Source organism: Rhinoraja longicauda, chromosome 7 (assembly GCF_053455715.1).
Source record: "Rhinoraja longicauda isolate Sanriku21f chromosome 7, sRhiLon1.1, whole genome shotgun sequence".
Lineage (NCBI taxonomy): Eukaryota > Metazoa > Chordata > Chondrichthyes > Rajiformes > Arhynchobatidae > Rhinoraja > Rhinoraja longicauda.
In genome coordinates, this window is record NC_135959.1 from 7,907,406 (window position 1) to 7,929,793 (window position 22,388).

Consider the following 22,388-nt stretch of genomic DNA (forward strand, 5'->3'; position numbering starts at 1 on the left):
CTGGTTGGCGTGGACCCGGTGGGTCGAAGGGCCTTTATCCGTGCTGTATCTCTAAACTAAACTAAACTAAAGGAGATATGTGGGATAAGTTTTTTACACAGAGGGTGATGAGTGCCTGGAAGGCACTGTTACATAGAAAATATTGAAAAATAGGTGCTGGAGTAGGCCATTCGGCCCTTCGAGCCAGCACCGCCATTCAATATGATCATGGCTAATCATCTAAAATCAGTACCCCGTTCCTGCTTTTTCCCCATATCCCTTGATTCCGTTAGCCCTAGGAGCTAAATCTAACTCTCTCTTGAAAACATCCAGTGAATTGGCCTCCACTGCCTTCTGTGGCAGAGAATTCCACAGATTCACAACTCTCTGGGTGAAGAAGCTTTTTCTGTTGTTGGAGGTGGTGGTTGTGGCAGATACAAGACTGGCATTGAGACTTTTGGATAGGCACATGGTCATGGTCATGGCACATGATCATGGTCATGGTCATGGTCATGGTCATGGTCATGGTCATGGTCATGGTCATGGTCATGGTCATGGTCATGGTCATGGGTCATGGTCATGGTCATGGCACATGGTCATGGTCATGGTCATGGTCATGGTCATGGCACATGGTCATGGTCATGGTCATGGTCATGGTCATGGTCATGGTCATGGTCATGGTCATGGTCATGGTCATGGTCATGGTCATGGCACATGGTCATGGTCATGGTCATGGCACATGGTCATGGTCATGGTCATGGTCATGGTCATGGCACATGGTCATGGTCATGGTCATGGTCATGGTCATGGTCATGGCACATGGTCATGGTCATGGTCATGGCACATGGTCATGTAGGGGAATGGAGGGATATGGATTATGTGAGATAAGACTCGCATAATTGGCATCATGTTCAGCGGGATGTGGGCCGAAGGGCCTGTTCTTATTCTGTTGTACATTCTATGTTCAGAGAGGTCATACAACATGGAAACAGATCGGGTAGATGCACAGAGGCTTTTACCCAGAGTAGGGGAATCGAGGACCAGAGGACATAGGTTCAAGGTGAAGGGGAAAAGATTTAATAGGAATCCGAGGGGTAACTTTCTCACACAGAGGGTGGTGGGTGTATGGAACAAGCTGCCCGAGGAGGTAGTTGAGGCTGGGACTATCCCACCATTTAAGAAACAGTTAGATAGGTACATGGATAAGACAGGTATGGAGGGTTATGGACCAAGCGCAGGCAAGTGGGACTAGGGTAGCTGGGACATTGTTGGCCAGTGTGGGCATGTTGGGTAGGACAAATTTAGAGGGACACTAGAACAAGTGGACCCGTTGGGCTCAAACCTCTTCTGCATTGGTGCAGTACCCTCTCCTTCCCCCCATCCCCCCATCCCTCCCCCCACCTCCTTCCCCCCTCCCCACCTCCCCCTCCCCCCTCCCTTCCCCTCCCCCTCCCTCTCCCCCCTTCTCCTCCCCGCACCACAACCCCCTCAACCCCCCTTATCCCCCACCCCCCCCTCCTTCCCGAGGAGATAGATTTAAACTTTAAAATGCAAACAACGTTAAAAATATAACACCGATTTCAATGAAACTTCTTCCATTAGCACCAAAGGGATGACGGAGAATAAGGTGGGCCTAAAACCGTCGCACTATCGTGTACCGTTTTGGCTGTAGTTCAGGAACAAACAAACAAACAAACAAACAAACAAACAAACAAACAAGAGTTTTAGTATATAGATGGGCCAAAAGCAGGCAGGTGGGGCTAGAGAAGATGGGACATGTTGGTTGGCGTGGAGAGGTTGGGCCAAAGGGCCTGTCTCCATGCCGTGTGACTTTGTGACCCAAGCAACGAGATAGGGATAACAAAAAAATGAAATTAAAAATTAGGCTTCATGGAGAGAATCAGATTTGAAGAGAAAATCAGAGATCAGTAAAAAGGAGGCCAAAATGAATCTGACCAAAGCGACTGTGGGAATGAAAAGGAGAATAATGTCACTCACATTAGTATCTGATTGTTCCGGCCAGGATTGCACAGGCTGAGGAGGACGTTGCTACGGTATTCAATGGTAATAATCAAAAGAAAATTGCCTATGTTAATCACAAAGTCATTGAAATTTGCAGCACTGGAGGTGGCCCTGCACACTCTCTGAAGAAGAACTAATCAGACCCTGGGACTGCAGCACTGCACTGCAGACGCATGTGTCAACCGCTTTATAGCAGGGCTTGAGCAGAATGTGGGACTAACCAGGATAGGTAGACCATATGTATTAGAAAATAACTGCAGATGCTGGTACAAATCGAAGGTATTTATTTCACAAAATGCTGGAGTAACTCAGCAGGTCAGGCAGCATCTCAGGAGAGAAGGAATGGGCGACGTTTCGGGTCGAGACCCTTCTTCAGACTGAAATGAAAATGATAGTCCCGCCATTCCGGGAATTAACCTAGTAAACCTACGCTGCACGCCCTCAATAGCAAGAAAATCCTTCCTCAAATTTGGAGACCAAAACTGCACACAGTACTCCAGGTGCGGTCTCACTAGGGCCCTGTACAAGTGCAGAAGGACCTCTTTGCCCCGATACTCAACTCCTCTATGTTTCTATGTTTCTAAGCCGCTGTTTCATAGTAAAAAAAGTTGCCTGGTATTTCTCAGTCCAGCGGTGTACAGTTTCATTGAAGTGCAGTCATTGGGCACAGCGTGGGACTGCCGTCGCCAGACGCTCGGCTGATCAGAGCCCTGGCTGCGGTTTGCTCCTTGTGGGAAACAACACATGTCGGCTTCAATGAACGCTCGCAACCTGCAACCTAGACTGTCAGTCTCCTTCTCAACCCGTGCTCAAGGTTGTTACACCGCTAGTCCCTGACGACGAATCCTTGTTAGTGCTACACTGCGCGGAAAATGTCATCAATTTAGTTTACCACGCGAAATTAAGCAGAATCCACTGATGAATTGGCAGCAGCACTGTTTAATAAACAGAGTCAGCTTGTCCTCATTATCTCATCCGCAATAAATGAAGGCAATCTGCCTTCAATTCCACAATCGCATTAATCTGCTCCAAAATCGTACTCGTTGAAGCCCCTTATCACTTTCACCTTGATGTTCCATGCACCGAGGTAATTTCTACGATCGCTGTGTCAGATTGTTTAATATGCGTGATGCGCAGGGCAAAATGTGAATCACGTCAAAGTGATGCAAGTATTTGATGATGAACGCAATCTGCCTACGATATTTCTACCTCATCTTCTTAAAGAGATCTAGTTGGAGCATAGAAACACAGTGGGCAGCACGGTCGAGCTAACTTCAAGTAACCCTTGCTTTCCCTCTCTTTCCATCCCTCCCTCACCCTAGAAGTCTCCTTGATTAAATTTGTACCTTTTATGCTTCGTTGTCACCTTCCCCTCGCTAACAATTATCTATCCCGCATTTGCCTTAAACCGCGTCCCCTTTGATGTCTCGTTTTCACACCTTACATTCCTTATCTCTGTTGCGTAGGGAAATAACTGCAGATGCTGGGACAAATCTAAGGCATCACAATATGCTGGAGTAACTCAGCGGGTCGGGCAGCATCTCTGGAGAGAAGGAATGGGTGACGTTTCGGGTCGAGACCCTTCTTCAGTCTGAAGAAGGGTCTCGACCCGAAACGTCACCCATTCCTTCTCTCCTGAGATGCTGCCTGACCCGCTGAGTTACTCCAGCATTTTGTGTCTGTCTGTGAGATTTTCCTGCTTTTCTTCCTTGGCATTACTGCAGGGCAGCAGGCAAGATGCTTAGTAACATTCTGCGTAATGAACTGTTGACTGAGCCTTTCCTGTAATGCGTTATTCTTATCGAGAGAAATGTCACTGTCATTTATATTACAGAATATAAAGCGACCAGATGGGAGATTGGATCATGAATTAGTCTAGTTTTAGTTTAGTTTAGAGATACAGCGCGGAAACAGGTCCTTTCGACCCACCGGGTCCGCGCCGACCAGCGATCCCCGCACATTAACACTATCCTACACCCACTAGGAACAATTTTTACATTTACCAAGCCAATTAACCGAGAAACATGTACGTCTTTGGAGTGTGGGAGGAAACCGAAGATCTCGGAGAAAACCCCTTGCAGGTCACGGGGAGAACGTACAAACTCCGTACAGACAGCGCCCGTAGTCGGAATCGAACCCGGGTCTCCGGCGCTGCATTCGCTGCAAGGCAGCAACTCTACCGCTGCGCCACCGTGCCTTTCACCTTCCCCTTAATGGGAAGCAAAAAGCACGGTATGATAAATTAATAGCAGCGGAAGAACTTCCAGTAGTAGCAGGGTGGCCAAGTGGGGCAGCTGGTAGAGCTGCTGGCTTACAGCCCAGAGACCCGGGTTCTGGGTGAAGTTTGAGGTGGGTTTTTTCTCTGGGTGCTCCAATTTCCTCCCACATCACAAAGATGTGCGACTTTATGGGTCAGCACCGCCATTCAATGTGATCATGGCTGATCATTCTCAATCAGTACCCCGTTCCTGCCTTCTCCCCATAACCCCCTGACTCCGCTATCCTTAGGAGCTCTATCTAGCTCTCTCTTGAATGCATTCAGAGAATTGGCCTCCTCTGTCTTCTGAGGCAGAGAATTCCACAGATTCACAACTCTCTGGGTGAAAAGTTTTTTCCTCATCTCCGTTCTAAATGGCCTACCCCTTATTCTTAAACTGTGGCCCCTTGTTCTGGACTCCCCCAACTCGGTGGGCTGAAGGGCCTGTTTTTGTGCTGTATCTTTAAACTAAACTAAACTGAACTAAAACTAAACGAGTGGAACTATAGATACCCAATACTATCACAAACCCAGCAAGCTATGTTTAGTTCTATTGTCAGAGATCCAGCTTGGAAACAGACCGTTCAGCCCATCGAGTCCATGCTGACCATCGATCTCCCATTCATTGTAGTTCCATGTTATCCCACTTTCACATCCACTCCCTACACACTAGGAGGATTTTCACAGAGGGTTAATTAACCTACAGACCTGCACGTCTTTGGGATGTGGGAGGAAACCAGAGCTCCCTGAGAAAACCCATGCGGTCATGGGAGAACGTGCAAACTCCACACAGAATAGCGCCTGAGGTCGGGATCGAACCCCTGTCCCTGGCGCCGTGAAGCAGCAGCTCTACCAACTGCACCACTGTGCCGTCCCTTAATGGTTGACTTTAAAAACATACTCAAAGTTAATCTTGCCAAATGCACTCATTCAAATCTGCAGTTCAGATTTGGTTATTTAAATATTCCCCCAGCATTTTCTCCATGGATTTAGTACAGGGATGGTTGTTGGGATGAAACATAGACATAGAAACATAGAAACATAGAAAATAGGTGCAGGAGTAGGCCATTCGGCCCTTCGAGCCTGCACCGCCATTCAATATGATCATGGCTGATCATCCAGCTCGGTAGCCTGTACCTGCCTTCTCTCTATACCCCCTGATCCCTTTAGCAAAAAGGGCCACATCTAACTCCCTCTTAAATATAGCCAATGAACTGGCCTCAACTACCTTCTGTGGCAGAGAATTCCACAGACTCACCACTCTCTGTGTGAAGAAATGTTTTCTCATCTCGGTCCTAAAAGACTTCTCCCTTATCCTTAAGCCGTGACCCCTGGTTCTGGAGGTGCAAGGATAAAACAACTACAACAACTGACCTATTCTGCTGTCAGGTTACACTTGCATAATATTGACTCAGTATATATCTCTCTGTAGACGCCCCTTGGCCATTTCCAATTTTGGTTCTCTTTTGCTTTCAGTTCTCCGCAAAGCAGTGATTAAAGGAGGTAGGTTTAGTTTAGTTTAGCTTAGTTGATTATTGTCATGTGTACCGACCGAGGTACAGTGAAAATCTATTTGTTGCGTGCTACCCAGTCAAAGGAAAGACTACCCAGGTCCACCACCGATTTTCCGGCACCTTTGGTTCCAGATGACGCTCGTCAGCCTGGTGATGGCAATAGACAATAGACAATAAACAATAGGTGCAGGAGGAGGCCATTTGGCCCTTCGAGCCAGCACCACCATTCAATGTGATCATGGCTGATCATTTTCAATCTCTTAAGGATAGCGGAGTCACGGGGTATGGGGAGAAGGAAGGAACGGGTTACTGATTGAGAATGATCAGCCATGATCACATTGAATGGCAGTGCTGGCTCGAAGGGCCGAATGGCCGCCTCCTCCTGCACCTATTGTCTATTGTCTATTGTCTAATCAGTACCCTGTTCCTGCCTTCTCCCCATACCCCGTGACTCCGCTATCCTTAAGAGATCTATCTAGTTCTCTCTTGAATGCATTCAGAGAATTGGCCTCCACTGCCTTCTGAAGCAGAGAATTACACAGATTCACAACTCTCTGACTGAAAAGGTTTTTCATCATCTTCGTTCTAAATGGCCTACCCCTTATTCTTAAACTGTGGCACCTTGTTCGGGACTCCCCCAACATTGGGAACATGTTTCCTGCCTCTAACGTGTCCAACCTCTTAATAATCTTATTCGTTTCGATAAGATCCCCTCTCATCCTTCTAAATTCCAGTGTATACAAGCCTAGTCGCTCCAGTCTTTCAACATATGACAGTCCCGCCATTCCGGGAATTAACCTACGCTGCACTCCCTCAATGGCAAGAATATCCTTCCTCAAATTTGGAGGCCAAAACTGCACACAGTACTCCAGGTGCGGTCTCACTAGGGCCCTGTACAACTGCAGAAGGACCTCTTTGCTCCTATACTCAACTCCTCTTGTCATGAAGGCCAACATTCCATTGGCTTTCTTCACTGCCTGCTGTACCTGCATGCTTCCTTTCAGTGACTGGAAGGCAGTCCGTCTAGGAGAGGGAAAACTCTGATCTAAAACCTCCACTGCCTTGTGGCCATATCCAGTCATGGAAAAGGCTCCAGGAGTAAACCTCAAGAAAAATCCGGAGTCGGAGTCCCTGAGGCAGTTTGTCGTTGTCCACAACCTCGTTCTGGCAGCTCCTGCGATGGCGCTGATGCCAAACTGTAACGGCTCTGCTGTTCCTTTGGATCGATCAGCGACGTGGAGAGAGAGGGGGGACGTGCTGCACGGGCAACAGCCTGTCCTTCATATGACATCACCCAGGCTTGCACGCGACCGCACATCCACGCTATTCTAGCCGAGCTGTGGAGCAAAGCAGCCAACACCCAGGATGCATCACCCATGGTCAGCCATGACCGAGGTGGGGGGGGGCCTTAAGCTTGGTTCCAGTGCCCTGCTTGATTACCCGTTGTGCCAGACCAACGGAGGTCACGGCCTCCGAGAGGAGTCCAACGGTACCGGAACGTTCCGACATAGGCCTCCTGGGGACCGAGATACCGACCCGCAAAGTTGGCCTGGGAAGTCGGCTATGGAAACGGATCAGCCGGCTCCGGCCGGGCCAGAGTTCCAGAGCCCCGGCTGCCTGACCCGCCGAATGGCCTCGGAAGTCCCGATGAGGTAGAGATCGGCCGCCTCACCCGGCCTAGGGGCCACATTTCCAGGGGGGAGGGGGGGGGGGATTTTAAGTGGGGATATGAAGTGCTCTCTCAGGATTTTAGTCCGGATTAAAGGAGGTGCCTGACCAGCAGTTGCCAGAAAATCGGTGGTGAGCCTGCAAGTGATTGCAATCAATAGACAATAGACAATAGGTGCAGGAGTAGGCCATTCGGCCCTTCGAGCCAGCACCGCCATTCAATGTGATCATGGCTGATCATTCTCAATCAGTACCCCGTTCCTGCCTTCTCCCCATACCCCCTGACTCCGCTATCCTTAAGAGCTCTATCTAGCTCTCTCTTGAATGCATTCAGAGAATTGGCCTCCACTGCCTTCTGAGGCAGAGAATTCCACAGATTTACAACTCGCTGATGGAAATCAAAGCTGTCTACTGTGTACCGGCGCATGATGGAGTGTTTCATAGTTAGCGTAAGAAATGCTGCTGCTGAGATTTAAGAGAGTGGACCGATTCTAACGTATGTAACCAGATTCACCTCTGGGCCTCCTGGCTTCGGCGCCATCTTTACCATCAGTTATTAGAAAGGATGTTTCCAGTGGATACAGTCAGGAGGAAGGGAAATGTGTGTTGAAAGGAACTGCAGATGTGTTGGGAAAGACATACATGGTTGAAATCAAAGCTAGACACAAAAGGCTGGAGTAACTCAGCGGGTCAGGCAGCATCTCAGGAGAGAAGGAATGGGTGACGTTTCGGGTCGAGACCCTCCATTGTCATAGTGAGGCCCATCCCAAATTGGAGGAACAGCATCTCATATTTCGCTTGGGCAGTTTACACCCCAGCGGTACGAACATTGACTTCTCCAACTTCAGATAGTTCCTCTGTCCCTCTCTTTCCCCTCCCCCTTCCCAGTTCTCCCACTTGTCTTCCTGTCTCCAACTACATCCTATCTTTGTCCCGCCCCCTTCCCTGACATCAGTCTGAAGCAGGGTCTCGAATCGTCACCCATTCCTTCTCTCCCTAGTTGCTGCCTGACCCGCTGAGTTACTCCAGCATTTTGTGTCAACCTTTCTCTCAAATGTAGGCAACATAAAGGAGGTGGTGATCGACTTCAGGAAGTGAAGTGGTTCACATACTCCAGTTTGTGTGATGGTGCCGAAGGAGAGATGGTTGACAATAGACAATAGACAATAGGTGCAGTAGGAGGCCATTGGGCCCTTCGAGCCAGCACCGCCATTCAATGTGATCATGGGTGATCATTCTCAATCAGTATCCCGTTCCTGCCTTCTCCCCATACCCCCTGACTCTGCTATTCTTAAGAGCTCTATCTAGCTCTCTCTTGAATGCATTCAGAGAATTGGCCTCCACTGCCTTCTGAGGTTGAAAGCTTCAAATTCCCAGGAGAAAATATCATCAACAACTTCTCCTGGACCACCGGCCAAGCAACGGCCAAGAAAGCACGCCAACGCCTCTACTTCCTTAGAAGGCTTAGGAAGTTCGGCATGTCCCCTATTACTCTCACCAACTTCTACAGATGCGCCGTAGGAAGCATTTTATCGGGATGCATCCCAGCATGGTTCGGGAACAGCTCCATCCATGACCACAAGAAGTTGCAGAGAATTGTGGACGCAGCCCAGACCATCACACAAAACCAACCTCCCTTCCACTGACTCCGTCTACACCTCACACTGCCTCAGCAAGGCCGGCAGTCATAATCCTGGCCACTCCTCTCTTCCCCTCCCCCGTCAGGCAAAGTGTGAAAACGCACACCTCCAGGTTAAAGGACAGTTTCTTCTGAGCTGTTATCAGGCAACTGAACCATCCTGACAACAAGGATAAGGGGGAAGTCTTTTAGGACCGAGATGAGAACGTTTTTTTTCACACAGAGAGTGGTGAGTCTGTGGAATTCTCTGCCACAGAAGGTAGTTGAGGCCAGTTCATTGGCTATATTTAAGAGGGAGTTAGATGTGGCCCTTGTGGCTAAAGGGATCAGGGGGTATGGAGAGAAGGCAGGTACGGGATACTGAGTTGGATGATCAGCCATGATCATATTGAATGGCGGTGCAGGCTCGAAGGGCCGAATGGCCTACTCCTGCACCTATTTTCTATGTTTCTATGTTTCTATGTCTCGACCCAAAACATCACCCATTCTTTGTCTCCAGAGATGCTGCCTGTCCCGCTGAGTTACTCCAGTTTTTTGTGTCTATCTTTGGTTTAAACCAGCATCTGCATTTCCTTCCTACACAAGAATCTATCTATCTCTGTCCTAAAAATATCCATTGATCTGTAGTATATAATGTATAATGTACGTGATTTCTATTAGTTTTAGGATGTGACCAAGTTTTTTGAAGATGCAATAAGTTAGTTAGAAGAAGGGTCTCGACCCGAAACGTCACCCATTCCTTCTCTCCTGAGATGCTGCCTGACGTGCTGAGTTACTCCAGCATTTTGTGAAATAAATACCTTTGATTTGTACCAGCATCTGCAGTTATTTTCAATAGACAATAGGTGCAGGAGTAGGCCATTCAGCCCTTCGAGCCAGCACTGTAAGTTAGTTAGAAATACATTTGATCAGTTCGGGGGTCAGGGGTTGTGGGGAGAAGGCAGGAAAATGGGGTTGAGAGGGAGGGATAGATCAGCCATGATTGAATGGCGGAGTAGACTCGATGGGCCGAATGGCCTAATTCTGCTCCGATTATGACTTAAGAAATCACAGACACAATGTAATAGAAGCATGCATTTCTCCAGGGCTCTGGATTGCATAAAATTTCATGAGATGCCTGTGTGACTCAGAACTTGTCTACCCCTGTACAAATGAAAAATTGACTGCTTCACTTGTGCCTGCATTGTTTTGCTGATGTCGGGCAAATCTGAAGGTTGTGCGTAATCCTCAGCTCTCTCACAATCCTCCGAAAAGATCTGGTAAACGGGAAAAATGTTGAATAAAATGTCACACGGCTGCTGCCACCGAGCGGGCATTTTAAAACACAGCTTCGGAATATTCACGTAATGTGTAGGAAGGAACTGTGGATGCTGGCTCTCACCGTAGATAGACCCAACATGGTTTACATAGAAACACATAGAAAATAGGCGCAGGAGTAGGCCATTCGGCCCTTCGAGCCTGCACCGCCATTCAATATGATCATGGCTGATCATCCAGCTCAGTATCCCGTACCTGCCTTCTCTCCATACCCCCTGATCCCTTTAGCCACAAGGGCCACATCTAACTCCCTCTTAAATATAGCCAATGAACTGGCCTCAACTACCTTCTGTGGCAGAGAATTCCACAGATTCATCACTCTCTGTGTGAAAAAAAACGTTCTCATCTCGGTCCTAAAAGACTTCCCCCTTATCCTAAACTGTGACCTCTTGTTCTGGACTTCCCCATCATCGGGAACAATCTTTCTGCATCTAGCCTGTCCAACCCCTTAAGAATTTTGTACGTTTCTATAAGATCCCCCCTCAATCTTCTAAATTCCAGCTAGTACAAGCCGAGTCTATCCAGTCTTTCTTCATATGAAAGTCCTGCCATCCCAGGAATCAATCTGGTGAACCTTCTCTGTACTCCCTCTAGGGCAAGAATGTCTTTCCTCAGATTAGGAGACCAAAACTGTACGCAATACTCCAGGTGTGGTCTCACCAATGCCCTGTACAACTGCAGCAGAACCTCCCTGCTCCTATACTCAAATGCCCTCGCTATGAATGCCAACATACCATTCGCTTTCTTCACTGCCTGCTGCACCTGCATGCCTACCTACTTTCAATGACTGGTGTACCACGACACCCAGGTCTTGTTGCATCTCCCCTTCTCCTAATCGGCCACCATTCAGATAATAATGAATGGTTATTACACTGAAGGTAGACAGAAATGCTGGATTAGGCAGCACCTCTGGAGTGAAGGAATGAGTGACAGTCTGAAGAAGGGTCTCGACCCGAAACGTCGCCCATTCCTTCTCTCCAGAGATGCTGCCTGTCCCGCTGAGCTACTCCAGCTTTTTGTGTCTATTTTCGCAATATTCTCACTCCCGCTTTCTATCTCCATAGATGCTGTTACAGCACTCGAGATCAATTACATGCATCAGTATAGGTTTAAGAAAAAAAACATAGAAACATAGTAAAAGATGGGTGATGTTTCAGGTCAGGACCCTTCTTCAGAATGGCCGACCGAAACGTCACCTATCCTTTTCCTCCAGAGACGCTGTCTGACCCATTGAGTTACTCCTGCACCTTGTGTTTATTTTTTCTTTTCTTTGTCTCTACACTTCACGCTGCCTCGGCAAGGCCACCAGTATAATTAAGGACCATTCTCACCCAGGTCACTCTCTCTTCCCCGCTCTCCCATCAGGCGAGAATTTGAAAACGCACACCTCCAGATTCAGGGACAGTTTCTTCCCAGGTATTAGAAGGGCAACTGAACCATCCTACCACCAACTAGAGAGCGGTCCTGATGTACCATCTACCTCATTGGAGAATCGGACTTAGAATCTTAGAATCATACAGTGTAGAAACAGGCCTTTCGGCCCGTCTTTCCCATGCCGACCAACATGCCCCATCTACACTAATCCCACCTACCTGCTTTTGGCCCATATCCCTCTAAACCTACCCTATCCATGTACATGTTTCTTCAACCCGTTGCAATAGACCCTACCTCAACTAAAGGGCCTGTCCCACTTAGGCGATTTTAAGGCGACTGCCGGCGACCAGGCTGTTGCCGACAGTTCGCTGGGGTGTCGCGGGCATGATCGTGAGGAGTCTTCCAAAGATCGTAGTGGATCTCGACGCGTCGCCGAGAAATCAAACGGTTTGAAATCTCTCGGTGACAGCTGGCTTGTCGCCAGGTATCGTTGCTTATTGCGGGCGCTGTCGCATGCTGTCCCCAGGTTTGATAGGTTCTCTTAAGAAGCGTTTAGAAGCACATAATATTAAAATAAGTAAAGTCATTTCAAAATACCATAAAATGCTTGTGTTTAACTAATTTATTTACCGTCAGGACATTTGACAGGTAGATTGGAGGCGACAGTATGACGGTCAGGTAAGCGTGGGAATTTTCGCGATGTTTTTGGCCTCAGCCATTACATTTAAAGTGGGCTCCCAACCCTGATATGCAACCCAGAAACCAGATATGCATCTCCCGTACATTTTCAAAGAATGCCCACACACTTTTCACAAAAATCCACTTAACCACTTTTACATTTAATTTTTTTAATACAGCTATTAGTAAACTGGAAGTAAATCCAGTTTATTCCTTGTTACAGTGAAGTTTGGTTTTTAAGTAACCCATACAAGGTGTTATAGTTCAAAACTCTCAAGTACTTACCGACTTGTCAGTGATTTCAGCGAAAACCAGGATGCCGGAGAAGCATTGACAGCGTGGGAATTTTCCGAAGACGCTGTAATCTCGACCTGACTCGGCATTGTCGTGGTCATTGTCGTCGGGTTAAAAAAAAGTTTGGCGATCTGCTACGACTTTGACAGTTGTCGGCAGTCACTAAAAAGATCGCCTAAGTGGGACAGGTCCTTAACTCTTCCGGCAGCTTGTTCCTTACCCCTACCACCCTATGCATAAAAAGGTTACCCCTCATATTCCCATTAAATATTTCCCCCTCACCTTAAACCTGCCTCCTCTGGTTCTTGATTCCCCCACTCTGGGAACAAGTCTCTGTGTGTTTACCTGATCTATTCCTCTCGTGATTTTGTACACCTCTATAAAATCACCCCTCATCCTCTTTACTGCCCTAAAAGTGATTCCCTTTATCCTATATCTCTACACTGTGGACGGCTTGATTGTAAGCATGTATAGTCTTTCCACTGACTGGCTAGCTTTCAACAAAAAAAGTTTTTCACTGTACATGTGAACGATTAACTAAACAAAACTCGAAAAAAAGTGTAAGAAGGAACTGCAGATGGTAGTTTAAACTGAAGATAGACATAAAAAGTTGGAGTAACTCAGCGGGTCAGATATCATCTCTGGAGAAAAGGAATCGGCGACGTTTTTGGGTCAAGACCCTTCTTCAGACAGAACACCTGGTGTATTGATGTATTCAAGAGAGAGTTAGATATAGCTCACCGGGCTAACGGAATCAAGCGATATGGGGGAGAAACCAGGTGCAGGGTACTGATTCTGGATGAAACATAGAAACATAGAAAATAGGTGCAGGAATAGGCCATTCGGCCCTTCGAGCCTGCACCGCCATTCAATATGATCATGGCTGATCATCCAACTCAGTATCCTGTACCTGCCTTCTCTCCATACCCCCTGATCCCTTTAGCCACAAGGGCCACATCTAACTCCCTCTTAAATAAAGCCAATGAACTGGCCTCAACTACCCTATGTGGCAGAGAATTCCACAGATTCACCACTCTCTGTGTGAAAAAAAACTTTCTCATCTCGGTCCTAAAAGAAATCCCCCTTATCCTTAAACTGTGACCCCTTGTTCTGGACTCCCCCAACATCGGGAACAATCTTCCTGCATCTAGCCTGTCCAACCCCTTAAGAATTTTGTAAGTTTCTATAAGATTTCTATAAGATTTCTATAAGATTTGATGTGATCAGCCATGATCATATCAAATGGCGGTGCTGGCTCGAAGGGCCGAATGGCCTACTCCTGCACCTATTGTCTATTGTCTATTGTCTATCATATCAAATGGCGGTGCTGGCTCGAAGGGCCGAATGGCCTACTCCTGCACCTATTTTCTATGTTGTGCATTAAATGTGCTTGAACTTAACTCTCTTCCATTTTCCACCACAGCGGCAGTGATGCTGGTTCCCCAGAGATACACAGAGGATGGGTTTGAGGAGCACTTTGCTGTGAACTATTTAGGACACTTCTTGCTGACCCATCTGCTCCTGGACGCACTGAGGAGGTCGGGGAACAGAGACCACAACAGTCGCGTCGTCATTCTCTCTTCAGCCACTCATTACGTCGGAGAGATCAACCTTACCGACTTGCAAAGCAGGTATGAATATACACCCCAGGTGCGTACTACACCAAGATGCACGCTGCCCCAGCCTCTCGGGGCACCTTTTTATTAACTGAGATGCCTTCACAAATGGCGGGACTGTCATATGTTGAAAGACTAGAGCGACTAGGCTTGTATACACTGGAATTTAGAAGGATGAGAGGAGATCTTATCGAAACGTATAAGAGTATTAAGGGGTTGGACACGTTAGAGGCAGGAAACATGTTGGGGGAGTCCAGAACAAGGGGCCACAATTTAAGAATAAGGGGTAGGCCATTTAGAACTGAGATGAGGAAAAACTTTTTCAGTCAGAGAGTTGTGAATCTGTGGAATTCTCTGCCTCAGAAGGCAGTGGAGGCCAAGTCTCTGAATGCATTCAAGAGAGAGCTGGATAGAGCTCTTAAGGATAGCGGAGTCAGGGGGTATGGAGAGAAGGCAGGAACGGGGTACTGATAGAGAATGATCAGCCATGATCACATTGAATGGCGGTGCTGGCTCGAAGGGCAGAATGGCCTCCTCCTGCACCTATTGTCTATTGTCTATTGAATTACAGCAAAACTCCCAGCAATTGTATTGAATTGGAAGACAGTGCATGCAAACAGGCCCTTCAGCCCACTGAGGTCACTGTTCATCCGTCCACACTGGTCCTATGTTGTCCCACTGTCTACACACTCTGGCCAATTTACAGAGGCCAGTTAAAGCTACAAACCCGCACGTCTTTGGATGTGGGAGGAAACCGGATAGGGTTGCCAACTGTCCCGTATTAGCCAGGACATCCCGTATTTTGGGCTATATTGGTTTGTCCCGTACGGGACCGCCCTTGTCCCGTATTAGGCCCGGGGGGCGCTGTAGGCCCGGGGGGCGCTGTAGGCCCGGGGGGGCGCTGTAGGCCCGGGGGACAGTGTAGGTCCAGAGGCCCGGGCGGCCGCCTTTGGTGGAGCGGGAGCACGTGGCCGCTGGCTAGGTGAGGTCACGTGGGGCGCGGGGCGGTGACGTCACATTGTCCCTTAATTTGGGAGTGAGATAGTTGGCACCCCTAAAATTGGAGTACCCGGAGGGAACCCACACAGTCACAGGGAGGGCGTGCAAATTCCACATAGACAGCACCTGAGGTCAGGATCGAACCTGGGCCTTTGCTGTTGTAAGGCAGCAGTTTTACCAGCTGCAACACCGTTGCACAAAACAAAAGGTTTGTAGATTAATTGGCCTCTGTAAATTGCCCCCACGTGTGTGGGGAATGGATGGGAACGTGGGAGAACATAGAACTAGAATGAATGGGTGATCGATGAACAGCGTGGACTCGCTGGGCCGAAAGGCCTGTTTCCAAGCTCACTCTAAACTAAACTAAACAGAACTGAAATCATTGGTAGTATCATTGACTGCTTGGTCTAGGTTTTCATTCTGATGATAACTGTATATAGCTGAACCCTGTATCAAGGGTGAAGGTGGGAGTTGTATTCTATTCATGAAACTGTGTCATCTGTACATGCATCAAGAAACACAAGTTGTTAAAGAAATTTGTGTTTACGGAGATACAAGAGACTGCAAGTGCTCGAATCTTGAGTAAAGCACAACGTTCTGGAGGAACTTAGTATTTCAGATAGCCAACATCTTGGGGGGGGGGGGGGGGAAGGGGGTTTGTAACTCAGCGGGTCAGGCAGCATCTCGAGAAAAAGAGTAAATGATGTTTCAGGTCAGAACCCCTTCTTCAGACTGGTTATACAGGGGGGAAGAGCTAGATAGAGCTCTTAATTCAACAGAGCTTTATTTGTCATTCGGTACCAAGGTACCGAACGAAATTACATAGCAGTCATACACAAAAAAGAACACAAGACACATGACCCCAACACAAACGTCCATCACAGTGACTCCAAACACCCCCTCACTGTGATGGAGGCAACAAAACTTCCACTCTCTTCCCCACGCCCACGGACAGACAGCTCGTACCCGACCGACCCGCACAGTCCCCGCAAGGGGATGGAAGTCCCCGCGGCCGAGCCGTGCCGTGCGATGTTAAGTCCAGCGGCCGAGCCGCACCAGCGATGAAAAGTCCCGCGGCCGAGCCGCGCCGTGCGATGTTAGGCCCCGCGGCCGAGCCGCACCGGGCACTGTTAAGTCCAGCGGCCGAGCCGCATCAGCGATATTGGGCCCCGTGGCCGAGCCGCACCGGGCGATGTTAAATCCAACGGCCGAGCCGCACCAGCGATGAAAAGTCCCGCGGCCGAGCCGCGCCGGGCGATGTAAAGTCCCGCGGCCGAGCCGCACCGGGCGATGTTAGGCCCCGCGGCCGAGCCGCACCGGGCACTGTTAAGTCCAGCGGCCGAGCCGCACCGGACGATGTTAAGTCCAGCGGCCGAGCCGCACCGGGCGATGGAAGGCCCCGCGGCCGAACCGCACCCCGCGCCGTGAGGAAGAGATCTAAAAGAGAAAGGTTTCCCCCACCCCACCCCCCCCCCCCCCCCCCCCCCACACAGAGATAGCAGAGTCAGGGGGTATGTGGAGAAGGCAGGAACGGGGTACTGATTGTGAGTGATCAGCCATGATCACATTGAATGGCGGTGCCGGCCCGAAGGGCCGAATGGCCTACTCCTGCACCTATTGTCTATTGTCTATTGGAAGTGGGGCTAACATAGACCTGCAGAGAACGAGAGATCAATGGTTGGCATGGACTCAATGGGCTACACGGCCAGTTTGAAGAAGGGTTCTGACCCGAAATGTCACCTGTTCCTTTTCTCCAGAGAAGCTGCCTGATCCGCTGAGTTATTCCAGCATTTTTTCTCTATCTTCAGTATAAACATAGAAAAATAGGTGCAGGAGTAGGCCATTCGGCCCTTTGAGCCAGCGCCGCCATTCAATATGATCATGGCTGATCATCCAAAATCAGCACCCCGTTCCTGCTTTTCCCCCATATCCCTTGATTCCGTTAGCCCTAAGAGCTAAATCTAACCCTCTCTTGAAAACATCCAGTGAATTGGCCTCCACTGCCTTCTGTGGCAGAGAATTCCACAGATTCACAACTCTCTGGGCAAATAAGTTTTTTCCTCATCTCAGTCTTAAATGGCCTCCCCTTTATTCTTAAACTGTGACCCCTGGTTCTGGACTCCCCCAACATCGGGAACATTTTTCCTACATCTAGCCTGTCCAATCCTTTAAGAATTTTATATGTTTCTATAAGACCCCCTCTCATCCTTCTAAATTCCAGTGAATGCAAGCCCAGTCGGCACATTCTTTCATCATAAGTCAGTCCCAAATGTAATTTATGTCATAAACCAGCATCTGCAGTTCCTTCACACACGCACACACACACACACACACACACACACACACACACACACACACACACACACACACACACACACACACACACACACACACACACACACACACACACACACACACACACACACACACACACACCATTCCTGGAATGGATCAACCATTTTCAGGTTAATCAAGGTGAGTGCTCCCCCTTTCCTTGATGTGTAAGAAAATAACTGCAGATGCTGGTACAAATCGAAGGTATTTATTCACAAAATGCTGGAGTAACTCAGCAGGTCAGGCAGCATCTCAGGAGAGAAGGAATGGGTGACGTTTCGGGTCGAGACCCTTCTTCAGACTTCACCCCTTTCCTTGATCATCGTTGCTTTTTGCATACCTTTCATTCACTTGTTCTACATCTCTCTATATCACTATCTATAGCTCCCTTTTCCTTTTCACTTGACTCTCAGTCTGAAGAAGGGCGGGGGGGGGGGGGGCGGGGGGGTGGGGGGTGGAGGAGGGGGGTGGAGGAGGCTGCTGAAGGGGCGAGACTCGACCCAAAACGTTACCTGTTCCTTTTCTCCAGAGGTGCTGCCTTGACACACTGAGTCACTCCAGCATTTTCTGTATGTCCTCAGCGCTTACGACCCCATTCCCAATTGCCCTTGAGAAGGTGTTGGAGAGCTGCCTTCATGAATCGTGTCAGTCTGACATTCCAGCAGTGCCATCAAAGCACTGAGATGTCGGTCAGGAAGGATGGCGCACCTCCAAATTCAGGGGCAGTTTCTTCCCAGCTGTTATCAGGCAACTGAACCATCCTACCGCAACCAGAGAGCAGTCCTGAACTACTATCTACCTCATTGGTGACCCTCGGACTATCCTCGATCGGATTTTGCTTGCTTTACCTTGCACTGAACGTTGTTCCCTTTTCATGTACCTCTACACAGTAAACGGCTCGATTGTAATCACGTATTGTCTTTCCGTTTTCCGATGATGAGCATTTGACAGCAATGGGCCTCTCCTCGCTGGAGTTCAGAAGGTTGAGGAGGGACCTCATTGAAACTTACAGAATAATGAAAGACATAGATTGAGTGGATGTGGAGAGGATGTTTCCCCTGGTGGGAGAGTCCAGGACCTGAGGTCACAGCTTCAGAATTAAAGGGCGCTCTTTCAGAAAGGAGGGTGAGGAGGAACTTCGTTAGTCAGAGTGTGGCGAATCTGTGGAACTAATTGCCACAGAGGGCTGTGGAGGCCAAGTCAGTGGATATTTTTAAGGCAGAGACAGACAAATTCTCGATTAGAACGGGTGTCAAGGGTTATGGGGAGAACAGGCAGGAAAATGGGATCAGGAGGCAGAGATCAAGCACGATTGAATGGGCCGAGGGGACTCGATGGGCCGAATGGCCTAATTCTACTCATATAACTTGTGAAATTGCCAGGAGGAGAAGCTCCTAATGTGGCAGCAGGAGATTCTCATCAGTGCATTCTTCTTTACCTGGTGGAAGTGGAACTGAGCAGCCCCGAAGCTGGCTGAGAGGCGCTCAGTGAATACAAATGAGCTTCATGTTAGAGGATTAACACTCGTGAAACAACAATGCTGGATTTTCTATTGATGCTGCAACGCTGGATGGATTCTGCCCAGATGGACGATGATCCTGAATAAGAAGAATGAGCAGCAAAAAAGGGGCGAACAGAAGATAAATTGCCCCAAAGCCTTGCACTGCTTGAGTCTTGAATGAGTTGATAGCCTAGCTCCGTTACTTTGCAGTCAGAGAGAGGTGGTGTGTGTGCACGTTAGCCCTGTGACTCCATCTGTATTCAAGCCACTGCTCAAATAATCAAGGTGTCATTTGTGAGCTTTGGGGAACTGCAAAGGTTCGTGGAATAGCAACAGTGATTCGCCTCCCGTGAATATTTACACCGCGGCAATGCAGATACGACAGAGAAGTGAATTCAGCTTAGTTCTTTAGTTTAGTGACACAGAGCAGGAACAGGCCCTTCGAGCCCTGCATACATTAACACTATCCTGCACACACGAGGCAGAATTTATAATTTACCAAAGCCAATAAAAACTAAAGACCTGCACGTCTTTGGAGGGTGGGAGGAAACCGGAGCACCCGGAGAAAACCCACGCAGGTCACGGGGAGAACGTACAAATTCCGTGCAGATAAACACCCGTGGTCAGGATCGTACCTGGGCCTCTGGCGCTGTAAGGCAGCAACTCTACCGCTGCTCCACTATGCTGCCCATGAAAACAAAAGGGGGAAAAACTTGCAAAAGCTGGAAAAAGACAGTCGGTCTAGAAAATCCATTACTTTGATAAGCCTGCCCTTTACCTTAACTTAACTTTACCTTAACGTTATTCCCTTACCTGTACTGGATTTACACTGTAAATATCTCGATTGTAGACAATGGACAATAGGTGTGGGAGTAGGCTATTCGGCCTTTCGAGCCAGCATGATTGTAATCTTGTATTGTCTTTCCACTGACTGGTTAGCACGCAACAAAAGCTTTTCACTGTACCTCGGTACACATGACAATAAACTAAATTGATTTCAAATAAACCAGATTATTTCAAAAATGTTCTCAAAAGAAAATGAACCCAACTTCACATCGGCTCCTGATGATAATGTATGTTTTTAATGGGTGCCTCGTTAACATCGAGCATCTACTTCATTCATCTTGCATGCATTGATTTCCCTTGCATCTGAATTCGCTGCTCAGACCATAGCAAATGGTAAGTAGCAGGAGACATCCATTAAATTACTTTTGATTATAATTTAAAAGTTGAATGGCTGCTTTAATTTGCCTCTTAGAAAGCTTTGCTATGTGCTTGGAATTCAGATAACTTGTTAAATCCAAAAGCAGAATGTCGCTCAGATTTAGGCCCAGACCTTGAAATCTCTTGTCTACTATGTCCGAGTAACACATGCTTTAAAGACAGCTGTTGTCAGGTTTATTGACAGGCACGGTGGCGCAGCGGTAGAGTTGCTGCCTTACAGCGCTTGCAGCACCAGAAACCCGGGTTCGATCCTGACGACGGGCGCTATCTGTACGGAGTTTGCACGTTCTCCCCGTGACCTGCGTGGGTTTTCTCCGAGATCTTCTGTTTCCTCCCACACTCCAAAGATTTACAGGTTTGTTGGTCAATTGGCATGCTATATTTAAAAAAAATGTAAATTGTCCCTAGTGTGTGTAGGATGGCCTACAAGGGCCGAATGGCCTACTCCTGCACCTATTGTCTATTGTCTACTGATAGGATTAGTGTGTGGGGATCGCTGGTCGGTGGGGACGGCAGGGTTGCCAACTGTCCCGTATTAGCTGGGACATCCCGTATTTTGGGCTAAATTGGTTTGTCCCATATTGGGCCCGGGGGGCGCTGTAGGCCCGGGACAGTGTAGGCTAATGGAGTGTGTTCGGGGAGTGGGGCCGAGTGTGTTCACCTAACGGAGGTTGCGGAGCAACCCGCCTCCTGGCCCGGGCGGCCACTATTGATGGAGCGTGAGCACGTGGCCGCTGGCTGGGTGAGGCTGGTGACGTCACCTTTTGTCCCTTATTTGGGAGTGAGAAAGTTGGCAACCCTAGCCAAGGGCCTGTTTCCGCGCTGTATTTCTAAACTAAACTAAACAAGCAATTACTGTGCCACCTTTAAAAAAAATGTGAGCTTCTCCATTAACCCTTTCAGTGCCAATGGATTGAAATGTGCCTGATTTTAGTCTAATTTCAGAGCAAAACAAGATGGATGGTGGATATTTAATTTAGTTTAGTCCAGTTTAGTTTATTGTCAAGTGTACCGAGGTTGTTGGTAGGATGGTTGAGTTGCCTGATTACAGCTGGGTAGACACTCCCCCTGAGTCTGGTGCTGTGCGTTTTCACACTTTCACACCTTTTACCCGAGGGGAGAGGGGAGAAGAGGGAGTGGCCAGGGTGTGACTTGTCCTTGACTATATGCTACTGGCCTTGCCAAGGCAACGTGAGGTGTAGATGGTGCCAATGGAAAGGAGGTTGGTTTGTGTGATGGTCCGGGCTGCGTCCACAATTCTCCGCAATTACTTGTGGTCTTGGATGGAGCTGTTCAGTTGGTCTGAAGAAGTGTCTCGGCCCAAATCGCCATCTATTCCATTTCTCCAGAGATGCTGCCTGACCCGCTGATTTACTCCAGCATTTTGTTTCTTATCTTCAGAGCAGTGGAGAAACAGGTTTAACATAGCGTTTGAAAAAAACTAGAAAAGTGTAGAGGCATGAACAACGTTGAACATGTTCAGGGGAAAGGGAAGAGGGAAGGGAGAAACATAGAAACATAGAAACATAGAAAATAGGTGCAGGACGAGGCCATTTGACCCTTCGAGCCAGCACCGCCATTCATTGTGATCATGGCTGATCATCTACAATCAGTAACCTGTGCCTGCCTTCTCCCCATATCCCTTGATCCCACTAGCCCCTAGAGCTCTATCTAACTCTCTTTAAAATTCATCCAGCGAATTGGCTTCCACTGCCTTAGACAATAGACAATAGGTGCAGGAGGAGGCCATTCGGCCCTTCGAGCCAGCACCGCCATTCAATGTGATCATGGCTGATCATTCTCAATCAGTATCCCGTTCCGGCCTTCTCCCCATACCCCCTGACTCCGCTATCCTTAAGAGCTCTATCTAGCTCTCTCTTAAATCTATTCAGAGAATTGGCCTCCACTGCCTTCTGTGGCAGAGAATTCCACAGATTCACAACTCTCTGACTGAAAAAGTTTTTCCTCATCT

General features: G+C 48.3%; 1 protein-coding gene across 1 annotated transcript in view; it reads left to right on the forward strand.

The window, feature by feature from the left end:
- The window catches only part of dhrsx (dehydrogenase/reductase (SDR family) X-linked), a 242,398-nt gene that overhangs the window by 172,516 nt on the left and 47,494 nt on the right, over positions 1-22,388 (forward strand). Inside the window, exon 5 of the mRNA XM_078402052.1 lies at positions 14,166-14,373. Within this exon, the coding sequence (XP_078258178.1) occupies positions 14,166-14,373 (208 nt within the window). The remainder of the gene's footprint in view (positions 1-14,165; positions 14,374-22,388) is intronic.